The sequence below is a fragment of the Lytechinus pictus genome, chromosome 3 (genome assembly GCF_037042905.1).
Source record: "Lytechinus pictus isolate F3 Inbred chromosome 3, Lp3.0, whole genome shotgun sequence".
NCBI lineage: Eukaryota > Metazoa > Echinodermata > Echinoidea > Temnopleuroida > Toxopneustidae > Lytechinus > Lytechinus pictus.
The window spans coordinates 23668035-23683534 of record NC_087247.1 but is presented as its reverse complement, the minus strand read 5'-3'; the positions used below and the strand labels follow the sequence as shown (position 1 = coordinate 23683534).

The 15500-nt window shown below is 38.0% G+C and overlaps 1 protein-coding gene across 1 annotated transcript; it reads left to right on the top strand.

The window, feature by feature from the left end:
• Positions 1–7410: 7410 nt before the first annotated feature.
• On the top strand, positions 7411–14675 carry LOC129257588 (mitochondrial intermembrane space import and assembly protein 40-like). The gene is made up of 4 exons (XM_054895956.2): positions 7411–7487; positions 7732–7839; positions 9521–9613; positions 10448–14675. Exons 2-4 carry the CDS (start codon positions 7818–7820, stop codon positions 10756–10758), a joined length of 426 nt encoding a protein of 141 aa, XP_054751931.1. The 5' UTR covers positions 7411–7487; positions 7732–7817; the 3' UTR covers positions 10759–14675.
• Positions 14676–15500: the final 825 nt, after the last annotated feature.

The following is a 15500-nucleotide window of genomic DNA, read 5'->3' as shown; positions in this document are numbered from 1 at the left end:
CGAGTTGTCTATAATCAACAACATACATGTGCTTACATCCACTGATCAGTGCATTATGATCACTTGCCATACCTTTTTGTGTTTAGAACGTTAGTCAATTGCCTGCGATCAAAACTCCCGCAAATTTTCCTAGTAAGGGTATCGCATTACCTATTTGCTCCACATTTTTAAAGACTGCTACATGTACACAAAAAGTAGAAGTGTGACAGATGTTACAGGGTCCTGGAGCCTGTTTCATAAAGGACGTACAACTATTGTAACCGGGGGGGGGGGGGGGGGGGGTACTCGACCAAAAAAGTAGTGGGTATGTGCAGCGGGCGAGACAAAAAACGGGGGCCTTGGAGCGGGCTTCGGAACTACAATGTTTGTGAAAACGGGGGTCCTTGGAACAGGTCGTCTGCGTGTGAGTGCGTATGCATCCCTATGGAATGGGCATACATGTACATGCATGCAGCTAGCCTAGTGCGCTAGCGCAGAGGCGATGGTCGGACAGCGCTCTGCGGCCGCTTTTCACCAAAATTGCGGCTCATTGTAGCAGATCAATGTGGCCGAAACGGCGTAACGGAAAATATGCGAAGCTTTGGAGCGGATTTCTTGCTTCTTTTTTCTCGATAAGAAGAAAATGCTATGCTTTGGAGCGGCTTTCTTTGTTCTTTTTCTCAGTAAGACAAAAATGCTATGCCTTGGAACGGAAATTTGAGTGTAAAAATGGGGGTCCCCTCCGTGGCACATACCCACTATGCATTATGCATTATATACTGAGTGCCCCCCCCCCCCCCCCCGGGTTGTAACTCTTTATAAAACAGGCCCCAGGTCAACATGGCACTTGAGACAAATCGCCCCGCTGAAACACCATTCTATAACCTTGTACCTTAACCTAACCATGGACCTACTAGTCCATGATATCACTACCACTACACTACTGTATGCTTTAACCAAGGTCCATGCTTTAACACATTGCATTCACAATCGCAGGTATTGCCGCGGCCGCCGGCCACACATTCTTGTGATTGTGACATTTTCAAATCGACGGTGAATTTATGTTGGAGAAATAGGTAGGGGAGATTGGGGTTAGTTGGAAGTTGGAACATTTCTGACAAAAATGGCTGTCAAATCTAAATAGATCAATATAATCAATATATCAGCTTAAAGCATATATCTAAGGACTACAAATGTACCCCATAAATTCTTTAAATCTATGATGGTTACTGAAAAAATCCACCTTGAACAAGACCATCTCAAGTGTTCCAACTTACATGTACCCCACTTACGGGGTAAGTTGGAGCATGGTATGGGGTAAGTTGGAACACTGCATGGTAAATTAAGAATTATACTAAAACTACTTACAACTATAACATGGTTTTAGCTTATTTGCTTATTTTTTCAAGTTCAAAATATTAGAGATGTGTATTCTGATTTGTTGAACTTTATGTGTTCTAATATTACACATGATATACAGCCACTCACACTGGGAGACTGTATACGAGAATTCTGCATATTTGTGTGCGTTTGATTTTAAAAGCAATTATTAAAGGGTATTGATCAGCAGTTTGATGTACTTGACATGGACCGTCATGGCCCAGCGAATTAGTCTCTAGACTTTGAAACAGAGGGTCGTGGGTTCAAATCCCAGCCATGGCGGAAATTCCTTCAGCAAGGAATTCATTCACAGTGTGCTGCACTCGATCCAGGTGAGGTAAATGGGTACCGGCAGGAAGTAATTCCTCAAAAAGCTGTGTGCACCTGAATACGGTAGGTACATGTAGCCTAGCTTAGCCAGGTAATGATAATAGCAGGGCCCACTGGGAGAACAGTTTTCAGAACTGAATTGGCTACCCTGGGTAAATATACCGTTATTATTACTTCTGCATCAATTTTTTATTACATTAATTACTATAATCAGATAAATATTTATGCAAAGTAGTTTTTTAACTGTAACTCAGTAATAAAATGAATATGGAGGCTGATACTGTATATGAAATATAAATAGTGGCTTTCATGACAAATGTACATGTATGGTGCCAAAATCTAATTACTCATTAGGTAGGGGCAAAGTTGGGGATTATTATAGGAACACACACCTCTAACTGTACTTTGAAGTATTTAACTATACCATACAATAAAAATTAAAGGTCAGAACTGAATGAATGAAAGGGTAAATTATGCTAAAAACTAATGAACATTGTTGTCAAACATGAGATACAAACAAAGTGTGGTACCGTACCCAATAAAATGCACCTAGCACGTAAAACAAAAATACAAATTGGGTAATCAATTTGGCAACTTCTTATATTGCAGTTAACACATTTCCTGTTCCAAATAGCACCTTCAATTTTGTTCCAACTAACCCCAGAGGCCCATGTGACATTTACAAGCTTACAGCATAGAGCTCTCTTAATAGCTCCATGCTTACAGCATGAAAAAGGGACTTCATCATGGCATATTAACAACCTTATTTTGTAGCTTGCCTTGTTACAGGTACAAGTGTCTATTAGGCCCAAGGTGACCAACTTGATCTACCAGTATAAACTTCTCTGAGATAATAAAAAATTTCTGAAAGAAAAAAAAAATACTCAGAAGGTGAAACAAGTGGAGCGCCTCTGGCAGTTTCACCTGCATCACACGATTCAATATAACAGCAGTGCTGACTTTGAAAACTATTATAACATAATTATTCATAAAAAAACACAATTCATATAATGATACAATACTATATTCATTGACAATAAATGACATTTGACCTTGATCATGCGACCTAAGACTTGTCAGTGATACTTGATTACCCCTATATCCACATTTAATAAACTATATCTACATTGTATAAACTTTGAAGTTTGAAAGTTATGACAACAATCTAATAATTACCTCCAAAATGGCCAAAGATCATTGACCTTAAATGACCTTTGACTTTGGTCATGTGACCTGAAACATGCATGAGATGTTCAGTGATACTTGATTACTCTTATGTCCAAGTTTTATGAACTAGACCAATACACTTACAGAGTATGATGGTAATTCAACAAATACCCCCAACTTGGTCACAGTTCATTGACCCTAAATGACCCTTGACCTTGGTCATGTGACTTGAAACTCATGCAGGATATCCAGTAATACTTGATTACCCTTATGGCCAAGTTTCATGAACTACATGTAGGTCCATATACTTTCAATGTTTTGACGAAATTTCAAAAACTTAACTTTAGGTTAAGATTTTGATGTTGATTCCCCCAACATGGTCTAAGTTCATTGACCCTAAAGACCTTTGACCTTGGTCATGTGACCTGAAACTCAAGCAGGATGTTCAGTAATACTTGATTAACCTTATGTCCAAGTTTCATGAACTACATGTAGGTCCATATACTTTCTAAATTTAGTTATGCTGTCATTTCAAAAACTAACCTTAGGCGGGGTGGCGAAAAAGCGACGCCTATAGTCTCACTCTGCTATGCAGGTTAGACAAAAAACAAACATTTCTTTCTAACTTCACCAGGCTTGTTGCACATGTGTTGTCTGTAATATGGTGGACGGCTGTTGCTAATGGCAATAAGTGTTAAAGAAAATTACAATGTTTCAACTTACCCCACATTCCAACTAACCCCAATCTCCCCTACATGGTTTACATCATCAATTTTTAGACTGATAGAAGAATGAAAAAGGAGTGATGTACATGTAGTTGCTGATCACTGGAGTACATCTACATATATATGTAAGTTCATGTTTTTGCATCAATTATGCTTATTTATGACAAAAAGTGTACAGAGAGTGAATTGACGGACCAATTCCTATGGGATGAACCTGATGTTCATCACTTTCGTGTAATGTAGCAGTAGTGTATGTAGACTGTGTATTGTAGTGGAGCGTACACGAACCATTGCCTAAGGTAACCTTAACCAACCCTAAACATGTTGGCAATAGATTTGTGCTAACTAATTTTAATTTCTTTTAAGCTGCATGTTCCATCACTCTTTCCAATATTATGCTTATGTTCTATCGATGCGCTGTCGATGGCAATACACATTGTAAACCTCACGCACGGTATACCTTGAGTCTAACTGTCAACGATCACCAACAAATAGTACACCACACCTTTAACATTCGATCAAAGGCATGGACGAGATTGAAATTCGGCAAATCAGGCCCATATTTCCAACAGAAAAATACAAAAAGTATGTTACGATATTTTTAATTCTAAGCATTTTCTGTCTTTTTGGAGATACAAGGTAAAAGTTTGATTTTTTTCGACTTGTTTTTGTAAATCTTGTTCCATTTATTGCTCTCTGAAATTAAACTGCGGAAGTCATACGCCACAAAATCGTGTTTGTACGCAGTAAATGGCGCATCCGGAATCATGATACTAGTGGTCGGCGGCAAGGCGGTAATACAATGCTCGACTATTATATATGTAGCCATTTCTCTTATCTGCTTATGACCAAAAGCGTTTATCAATTTTAGTTAGCAACATTATTCCTTGCAGTTGCACCAACAAATGACCACGTTTGAAAAAAAAGATTGTCTCACACTGCAATGCACTCTGTTGCGCATTGCTTGGCTCCCTGCATGCCCGGGGGGGGGGGGGGGGGGGCACTCAGTATACATGTATAATGCATTGTGGGTAGGTGCTGCGGAGAGGACCCCCCTTTTTACACTCAAATTTACGTTCCAAGGCATAGCATTTTTATCTTATTGAGAAAAAAAAAGAAAGCCGCTCCAAAGCATAGCATTTTCTTCTTATTGAGAAAGAAGAAAGAAATCAGTTCCAAAGCTTCGCATACCGTATATTTCGTTACGCCGTTCCGGCTGCAATGATCCGCTACAATTAGCTGCATTTTTGGTGAAAAGCGGCCGCAGATCGCTGTCCGACCATCGCCTCTGCGCAAGCGCACCCGGCACCCGTACTAGCTGCATGCACGTATGCCCATTCCATAGGGATGCATATGCACTCACACGCAGGCGACCCGTTCCAAGGACCCCAGTTTTCACAAACATTTGTAGTTCCGAAGCCGTTCGGTTCTGAGGACCCTCCTCTTTACAATAAGCCCGCTCCACAGCCCCCGTTTTTTGTCTCGCCCGTGGCACATACCTACCACTTTTTTGGTCGAGTACCCCCCCCCCCCCCAGCCAGGCGGCTTCTTGAGAGTAAAAATCATTTACTAACGTAGGCTTACTCTAAACGAAGCCAGGGAGTCCTCCCTATTCATCTGCATGTACCGCAAAAAACCCTGAAACTTTCGCCCCCGAGATTTCTACTTTCCTTCTAAAAGATCTCATGTACATGGGATAAAACTTCATTTCCGACATTTCTACGCTCTCGTTGTTATTTTTAAACAAGAATTCATTTAAAAAAATGAAAAAATATTGTGAAAAGACGGAAGAGACTTGCCCGATGTTTACGCCGCCATCTTTTTTCTTATTGTACTTCCCCAATGTTATGGACGCGTTAATGTACATGATTTAGAGCTAGATCTTTTAGAAGGAAAGTAGAAATCTCGGGGGCGAAAGTTTCAGGGTTTTTTGCGGTACACGCAGATGAATAGGGAGGACTCCCTGGCTTCGTTTAGAGTAAGCCTACGTTACTCGTTAGTTAATGATTTTTACTCTCAAGAAGCCGCCTGGCTACCCGGGCCTGCATGGTCTGGGATTGGGAGTGAAGCAATTATTGTATGACACAAAGATCTATCGATCTTACAGTGACACACAGAGACACAAATAGTTCCAGCCAATCCGCTTCCGAAATTCAGAAAAAAATATTTGCATCTGACAGATCATGCATGATGATTGATGCAATGTCAAGATGTCTGTGAGTGTGATCAAAGTTCAAAATCAAACTTTCAAATTGTGCATTGTGAAAGTTTGTTTTTTAATTTGCCTCACATTATAGTTTATACAATTTACAAGTCAAAATAATATATTGATCTCAAACTCCCTGAAAATAATTGTCTTATCTGGTAAAAAATCCGCACAGTAAAGGGAGTAAAGCCTTCGGCTTGGCCTCCAGCCTAAGTTTTTTAGGCCTGCCTTCAGCCACTCACGATCACAGAGTCACACGTATTGCGAGGTTTTAGTATTCAGGGGCCCGTTTCACAACACCGTCATAAGTCTAACTTCTTGACTAAATCGAAGATAGTGAGCTACTTGTCCGCTAACCGTTTCACGAAGCCCTCTTTGCCAAGATCGGGGACAACAACCTGACTAAATATTTATGACACCTCCGAACCTGTCATAACTTCTTTCTTAATGACGTAGTGGCATCACGTGGGTAGACTATGACATGCAAAAGTGCCTCGAAATTTGAAAATTATAATCTTACGTAATCATTCATAGAAGTTGAAATAACATCACAAAACAGGTGTGATAGATCATTCAATAATTTTTGTAATGCACAGAAACTATAAAAACTGTTGGTCAAACGCAACAAAACCATTCATTTTGAAATAGTAAAATAATTGAATCGATAAAGATTCTACCACGTCAGGCCATCCATAACTGGACTCGTATTCGTCGTTCTCAGACACTTATCAACATTTTTGATAAATGCTATCTCTAATTTATGCAAAAAATTGTCAAATCTTGTGTTTCGGTATGTAAACATTTAAAATTTATGTTAAACTATATTTTGATGATGTTTGGAACCATTAATAAACTCATAATTATCACAAAGAAAACAACTGTGGTTTACTTTCGTAAACTATCCAAATCTACTATCCCGGGGATACCCATCTCAATGTCCACATGTAAGTTTTTAGTCATGAAATTGAAATGAATTATTCATAATTTGATTTTCTCAGCAAATGAATGCTCCAGTCTTCATGGTTTAAGTATGCATGGTACATATTTTGCCTCTGCTATTATTTTGATTAAATGTATTTCCAAATTAATCACAATAATTGCAGTTTTATCATATTTTTACTTTTAAAAAATTGTGCTATTTTGTGACTAAGGCTACGTCTCGTCTGCTCTTTCAACCGATAGTATCGATATCAAGGTATTCTAGTTAGGAAGCCTTTCGTGAAACGGGTTTAGTAAGATTGAAACTAACTCCGTGGTTGGTGGATAAAGATATGACTAACTTGTCCAGGTAGGTATTAGTATACTAGCTCCTAGTCCTAGTAGCAGGAAAACACTTGCTTACCTCCGCCGGTCTGGCCCGGGGATGTTTCCTTCGAGTTCGTGCTGAGGGGTAGTAGAAGTGCGTTTCCCTTTGTCGTGGGATTTCCCATTTTCCTAAAACTGACGTCTGGTTGTGAATACAGTTTGATCTTCTAGTCCCAGTACACTATCTGATCCCCTGAATATATTTTTATTTTCTTTTAAACTACTCAAATTAAACAATTTACGATCGGTCGACCAGACGGTTACACATTATGGTCTGGTCATATGCCAACAAACGGTATACGATACGGCGTACGGTCGACCGGCCGGGATGCGGCGTATACGTGGCGACTCGCACCATTGCTTTCCATTCAATTTCGATTCGAGCTACCAATAGTGTAATGGTCTTTTGATCAGCAGCCCATTCACTAAATATGATAAAATCTATGCATAATGATAAGAAATCAATTTCCAGCCCCAGCATTTTATGATCATAAGAATCGATTATCATTACACTGAAATCCATTAAATACATAAAATGGCACCATTACTACATAATAAGAAATTATCATCTGGATTTAGTAATAAGATATAACCATTTTCCTGAACAAAAACTATTTACGGTAACACATGTGTGTGCAGGTATTTCTTACATCATCACTGTTAGCTGCTGCGTCTAAATACAAGTCGAATTCTTACAGAATTAGGGGAGAATTAGATAAACAACAATGTCGTATTGTCGCCAAGAGGGTATGTATAATGTTCTCAGATTATTCTCTTTTATGTTTTTAAAGCATGATTTGAAAAGGGTGTATTCTGAACTCTGAAGTATTTCTTCGCAACATTCTTCATCATCTACTTCATCATTCATGATGATGATTACGCCGTACTTCCCCGCGGTTGCCGGCTGCCCCAGCCTAGCCCCTGTCCAACGGCCCGTCCCCTTCCCGATCCCTGGGCCCTGGCGCGCTAGCGCTCAGGCAGCCTCAGCTTGTTTCACTGGCCCGTATTCTGAGGTCAGGTGTAACTTAGACTAAGGTTTAAAGTTGTGGTTTAAGTATGGGAAGCCAAATGTATCATTTTTTTTATTAAGTTGTAATTGTACATTTCCTATGTTTACTCACTCACACGTATTGCGAGGCTAGTACCTCGTATTACTATTAGTGTGAGTGGTATTAATAGTATACTAACCTCGCACCATGAACCGCGTGTGGCAGTGGATTTCTAACTAGCTAGTGGGTCTCGCGTGATGGGATCTCACTTCTGGTGTCCACAACACATGACTTCTATGGCTTGATTTTTCTGTGCGCGGCAGCATGTAATGAACCCTTGGGTGATGTTTACTGTGCTCTTTCCTGATTCATCGATGGTGAAGACAATCATCTATTTATACGTACTTTTTACACAATTATGAATGATTTGAGAGCAGAATGGGCTGAAGTATGATATCTCTACCGTTAGTGGTTTATGTAACAATTGGCTGTCCATACTTAAACCACAACTTTAAACCTGAGTTTAAGTTAAACCCGACTTCAGAATACGGGCCACTGAGTCTGAAGTGCGTGGAGCTACATGTAGCTGGAGCGCGATAGATACATGTACTGGGCGGACGTGCATTAACAACGTTTAAAAACAACGGGCATTAAGGTAAGGTGGGCCTGGCTGAGCAAATCATGTCACGTCACTCGTCGGTAGCCGAGTGCTGCATTATTTATATATTCACGGTTATTTTCAATTCCGTTAAACGCCTGACTTAGTTTTATATGGGGAGTCGAAACCGAACAGTTTTCGGATAAACAAAAACATCATGATCATTAGATCATACCTTTACTTTAGGCTTTGTTTTGCCAAAGACAGTTGCCACCTATACTGAAAGCAGTGTAAGCCGGTCTGGGTAGCCAAGAGGCTCCTTGAGAGTAAAAATATTTTACTAACGTATGCTTACTCTCCAACGGAGCCTGGGATTCCATCCCATTTATCTGCGTATACCGCCAAAAAACCTGAAACTTTGGCCCCCGAGATTTCTACTTATAAGATCTAGCCTTAAATCATGTAAATCGGATACAACTTCATTTCCGACATTTCTACGCTATCAATTTCATTTATAAACAAGAATTCATAAAAAAATGAAAAAAATATGAAAAGACGGGGGAGACTTGCCCGATGCTTACGCCGCCATCTTGTTTCTCATTGTCCTTCGCCGTTACTTTTCTCTCTCTTTCTCTTCCATTGCACCTTGGGCACTGTGCAGAGCGGATTTGGCGCATTACAAATCCCTTCTAAATACCAATCTTACTTTTGTAAATCACTGCAAGTACAAGCAGTGATGATCAGTAATATACAATGGCTTTTTGTACAAACAAAACTTATTGTAGACATGTTTCTGTGTTCTTACGTTGATCTTTGTGATTATTTTTTTTATTATTATCAGGGAAGGACCAAGTTCTCTTCGTCACAAAGGAGGACCATGAAACCCCCATCAAGGAGGAACTCAAATATCTTGCTGAGGAAGAAGAACCAGAAGGTACATAATATCTTGTTGATACTCGACTAAATCACCCAAGACTTTACTGATGTGACGTTACCATATTGCTTCTAGACTGATGGTACAGAAAGGATACATTATCTGGAAAAAGGAATTATGTAAACAAATGTTTGCAACCATGTCCATGATATTTTGTGTTACCACACCCTTAAAAATCCTAGCTAATGATATTTGTTTGAAAGTAAACTATCTGTAATGGCAGCTTGTGGGCATTCCAGCAGTAAGATGTAAACTAGAAATTAGGGCGAAGTCAAAATTTTAAACGTCATTCTAACAACATTTTAAGAGGTTCATTTTTTCCTACTACAACTGTGTGACCGTATTGAAGAAAAAAAAAACACTTCCCAAAATGTTGCTGAAATTCTACAGATCAATATTGTACATATTGTAGTCCCACATGTAGACTTTCATGTAGGTAGATCGAGTGTGACATCGATTGAAAACAATCTTTCATTGTCAAGAAAGATGGGAGACTCTCTGATTCTCTTGATAATTCCCAATTAAATCAAAAGAATTTCAAGGAAATATGGAAAATAAGTAGGCCAGTTCAATTTCATTTATATGTAGCGGTGAAAAGTGTAATTTCAGCAACTTATGGGGACGTTATTTTTTCTTTTATCCTTGCCAGTTAGCATTTAAGAGTTTTTCAAAATAAATGTAATGACTAGGGACTATATGAAATATATGTTAAGAATTCCATTTTACTTATCAAACTTTAAGGCAAGATAATGTTTTTTGTACTTTAAAATTGAATGCATGTACTAGTATTACAATTTTGTAGGTTTTACGGACACTGTTTATTGTATTTGACAGGTTTGATCCTTGCTAATGGGGATATCAACTGGAGTTGCCCTTGTCTTGGAGGCATGGCCAGTGGTCCCTGTGGTATGGAGTTCAGGGAGGCCTTCTCCTGCTTCCACTACAGCATGGCCGAACCCAAGGGGTCTGACTGCATAGACAATTTCCGGAAGATGCAGGAATGCATGGTCACCTACCCTGAACTGTACCCCATGAACGAGAAGTCAGATCCTAGTGAATCTGCGGACATTGTACAAGAAGCGTCTCAAGAAGAGATTGAAAAGGACCAAGCAAAAAGTGAAACGGACAAGGAGAATGTCAGCTAACGTGTAAGGATAGAAGAGGGAAAAAGCTCTGGACTTTTATACCTTTTTTACCTGTTATAATTGATTTATCCAATGAATAGGAATCATACTGCTGTTGAAGTCACCGACAAAAAATAACTTGGTGCTGATATGACTTCCCTGCTCGGTGAAGAAGATATGGCATTCTTTTGAAATGCAATTGCTTCGCTATGGCATTATATGGAATAACCCTAATTACATTCTCCAAACCAGTCACCAAAATTTGTAGAGTGTCTCAATTTCCACTTCTTAGCTGCGTCACATTATTGGCACTGTGGAGAATATGGCCAATACTTCTTGGGGTTTGCTGCAGGAGCCTATTTCATGTGCATTCAGTTGTTAATTTCAATTGCAAATTATTTTTGTTATTGCTTGGAACATCCATCGTTCAATTATTTCAAGAATTATGAATAATTATAGGATGTAAAATTGACTTGCAATTGAATGCAAGTTTCTTGCAGTACCCCCATACTTTACTTTGTTTACTAAACCTCATATTTTATCTGGGATTTGACAAAATTTAGTTCAAATTATTTTTTTTATAATGCAAGAGTAATAAATGAGTGCAGCTATAAGTAATGAGACCAATCACCAGGACATATTGATTCAATCAGAAATTCAATCAATTTCAGTGCTGTTTCATGGTGATGAATATCTGTATGTTATTACAGGGCTCGACACTAGCGGCGGTCCGACGGTCCCAGACCGGTAAAAATCGCTGTCGGGCCGGTAGATTTTCAAAAATAGGAAGATTTACTGGTCCGACATGACCAGTAAAAAATATCATTGTCGGGCCAGTAATTTTTCCAAAAATAGCAAGATTTTAAGGGTCCGACATGACCAGTAATGAAAACCATTGTTGGGCCAATAACTTTTCCAGAAATGGTCAAATTCACTGCAAACCATTTCCCCCCGACAAATTCTGTCATTCACACACAGAATACACACAGAATGAATTGCACGTAAGTGTTACTAGAGTAGATACAGTGTACATGTAGCCAGCCACACAACCCATGTGGTAAATTCTCTACTGGCTGCGCGAACGAAACTTTGCTAAACTCTGGCAGAAATCTCTCACAGAACTATCAAAATTCACGGTTCATACTCATGAAAGGCTCTTATAATGTCCATATTTCCTAAAAATTGGAGTAACTCTGTCATTTGTAAGCAGTAAAAGGAGAAATTTTCACTTCTGTTTGGTTCAAACAGATCGGGTTTCGGGTGATATCGTCTGAATACATATTAGCCCCACATATGCATTTATGTGTGTGTTGATACACTTGGTTTCTGACTTTCTTTCGTAGCTATTTTAATTGAGCCAAAAAGATACTGATAAATTATTTATCATGATAGTTTTAGCTTTCTTCCTCTGTTTTCTTCCTATCTTTCTTTCCTTCTTTCTTTTCAATCTTTCTTTGTTTCTTCCCTCTCTTCTTTCATTTTTTTGGTACTGTCTTTTTTTTTTATTTTCCCTTTTTTTCTTTAATTCGTTCTTTCATTCTTTCTATCCGTATAAAAAATATTTTTCTCTATTTCTTTTTTCTCTCTCTCTCTTTCTTTTTTCTTTCTTTTTTTTCTTTCTTTCTTTCTCTCTTTCTTCCTTCCTTCCTTCCTTTCTTTCCTTCCTTCTTTTTACCCTTTTCTTTCCTTCATTCTTCGTTACTTTCTTTGTTTCTTTCTTCCTTCCATCCATCATTTATTTACCCTTTCTTGTTTTTTTTTATTTCTTCCTTCTTTCAGCTCTCTCTTTCATTCATTCCTTCCTTTCTTCTATCTGTCTTGTTCTTTCCTTTTCCCTTTGTTAAATCTATCCTTTTACCTTTCCTTTCTTCTTTTTTTGACTGCTTGCTTCCTTTCTCTCCTTTATTCTTTCATTCCTTCCTTTCTTTGTCTCTCAGTCTTTTTTTTTTCTTCCTTTCATCTATTCTTTTACTTTTTCTTTTTATATTGCTTGCTTCTTTCCTTCCTTCCCTTCCTTTATTTATTTCTTTCCTTCTATCTATCATTTTACCTTTCCTTTATTTCTTCCTTGATTCCTTTCTTCCTTCTTTCAATCCTTCCTTCCTCTCTTTCTTTCTTTTGTCCTTCTTTCCATCTCTCCTTATACCCTTTCTTTTGTATTGCTTCTTCTTTCTTTCCTTTACTACTTTCTGGATTTGTTCTTTCTTTCTGTATTGCTTGCTTCATTTCTTTCCTTCATTTCTTTTTTCTTTTCTTTCTTTCTTATTTTTGTTCCTTCTTTATTCCTTCCTTCCTTTCCTTCTTTAGTTCTTTCTTTTTTTCCTTCCTTCACATCTATCCTTCCTTTCTTGTATTCTTTCTTTCTTTTCCTTCCTTCCTTTCTTTCTTTCTTTCTTTCTTTCCTTGTTTCGTTTCTGTCTTGCTTTCTTTTTGTCCTTCATTCCTTCTTTTTATTTGGGGGGGGGGGGGGTAACGAAAGGCTAGAAAAATAAACTTGCGCCTTTTTTTTTAATGTTTTCTTTATTTTTTTGGACCAGTAGATTTTAGGTTCGGACCAGTAAAAATTTGAAAAACTGGGTATCTACTGGTCCGACATGAATAGGTTGGACCAGTAGAAAAAATGGGTTAGTGTGGAGCCCTGGTTATTATGTGGTTTCAAAATTCGAAAAGATCTAAAGTTGTTTGCTTCAGTTTTATATGATTGTAAAGTGAGACCAAACATGAAGTGACTGTTAATTTTACTGAGAATATATTTTCCATAAGAATGTGTAAACTACAGGAATGAAACAAAGTGCACATATAGATTGTAGATGATAACAACATGTATTGTTTCATGTTGTGATTCATTTCTTGTATCACTTTCACAAAAGTTTACTATTTGATGAATATTTTGTATCAGTGCCAGATGCTAAGGGGGAGGGGGAGTGCTGTCCATTCTTCTTCCCTTTTGGTGGAGCTGGACAGCTGGTTGTTATGGTGACTTAACCATGCTCTTATAAAGAACTTTTGCATATTGTTCTTCCTCATAAAATGTCATCAGACTAAAAAATAAGATTGTCTTGCACCAAGTGTATAACAAATTAAGGGGCAAAATTGATTGTCAACTGAATTCATCAGAGTTTTATTGGAGATATAATGTACATGTGCACTGTGGTTATAAAGAAATAACAAAAGTATTACAAATCTTTCTTTTGGAGTTGAAAGATAGATACAGTGTGCCTCAGCTTTGATTTAAAGGAAACCTCTTAAAATTTCATGAGTGTCAAAGAGATTGTGGCAACACTGTCCACATGGTATTAACTATTAAGTTTATATTTTCGGATGCTCCCTTTATTTACCGGTATACACTTATTAGAGATCTTCACAATGAAGTTAATACAGCATAGAAATGGGTGAAGTGAACATGTATTATTATTTGAGATATAAAGAAATAATCGGTGTGTGAAATTGGTTTCACTTTTTCTTAGAGAGGTCCAATGCAGTTCTTGTAATCTTGGATAAAGTGTGTAATTTTTTATATAATGAAGGTCATGCACAGCACAGTAACTTCAATGTGTAAGTTTGAAATGAAACCTGTCATGTAACATCTGAAGGTTTCCATGGCAAAGAAGAATAGTGTAGTAGCGGAGTAGGTTTCACGATACACCATGTATCTTTCATGGGCAATTGTTGATCCTGAAAAGGCATACAGCACCTTGACAGAATATACAAATACAATACCTGCTTTTACAACTTTGCTCATTCTCCCGAAGACGGCAAGAACACACTAATTGTAACGTTGAGTTTGGGTGGTCCTTTTTAGGACCAACAGGACCAACAAGTGCCCTAAAAATATACATTGTGTACTGTGATACCTGTCATGTTATATAATTATCAGTTCTAATATAGATGCTATTTCACTATGGTCTTTTGATCATCTATTAAAATTGTAACCTTGATTTGAATTTCCCATGTATCTTTGTTGTCTACAACCTAGGTGACTTTTTCATGAAGTATCTTGCCTGTAATTTTCACTTTTGCAAGCTACTGAAATCCTTGCCTCTGATTGGCTGAGAGCAAAATAGTAACAAAAACCAAAAAAAAAACTTTTAATGGCACTTCATGAAACACTTGTCAGCTCTCAATTAGACCTGTTGGTGTTTCGTGAAAGTTGTCGGCACTGACAATGTCAGTAAAATCCTTGGTTTTGATTGGCTCAGAGCTCAGAAGCTCTGGCTGCTGACTGTTGCTGATAACTATGGTGACTGTCAGAGAAAGACAAAAGTGCTGACAACTTTTATGAAACAGCCACCAATGGTGGTTATGAGTTGAACCATGTCTGATAATCTCTAAGGGAAAAATGATGGCAATTATCTGACAACAATCCTTCTTCTGCAAATAAGGTAGAATTGCTAGTAAATGGAGACTGGAGAGGAGTGAGAACGCCAAATAAATGCATGTTACAACATTTTTTACACAACAAAAAAAAGGTCAGCTGTTGGGTAATCTCATTGAAATTGTGAGGTTTTTCGACAACAAAAAAAGTGATAAAAACAGCAATGTTTGATATTGAGGAGAAGAAAGGGAGAGTAGAAGGAAAAGAAGAAGAGTAAGAAGTTGGAGTATAAAGGCACTAATTCCCAGAGGTAGACGTGTCAGAGGGAAAATAATGAACATTGCCAACCAGTACGTTTTTGGCATATTTAGTACGTTTTTGCAACCAAAATACGGCAGTATGCCTTTTCTTTAAAAAATATGTTTTTGTAAAAAGAAAGAAAAATCGT

Coding starts and splice junctions, on each gene's coding strand:
- LOC129257588 (XM_054895956.2), top strand. CDS start 7,818: ATGTCGTATTGTCGCCAAGAGG. Junction 7,840..9,520: donor GTCGTATTGTCGCCAAGAGG/GTATGTATAATG, acceptor TATTATTATCAG/GGAAGGACCAAGTTCTCTTC. Junction 9,614..10,447: donor TGAGGAAGAAGAACCAGAAG/GTACATAATATC, acceptor TGTATTTGACAG/GTTTGATCCTTGCTAATGGG.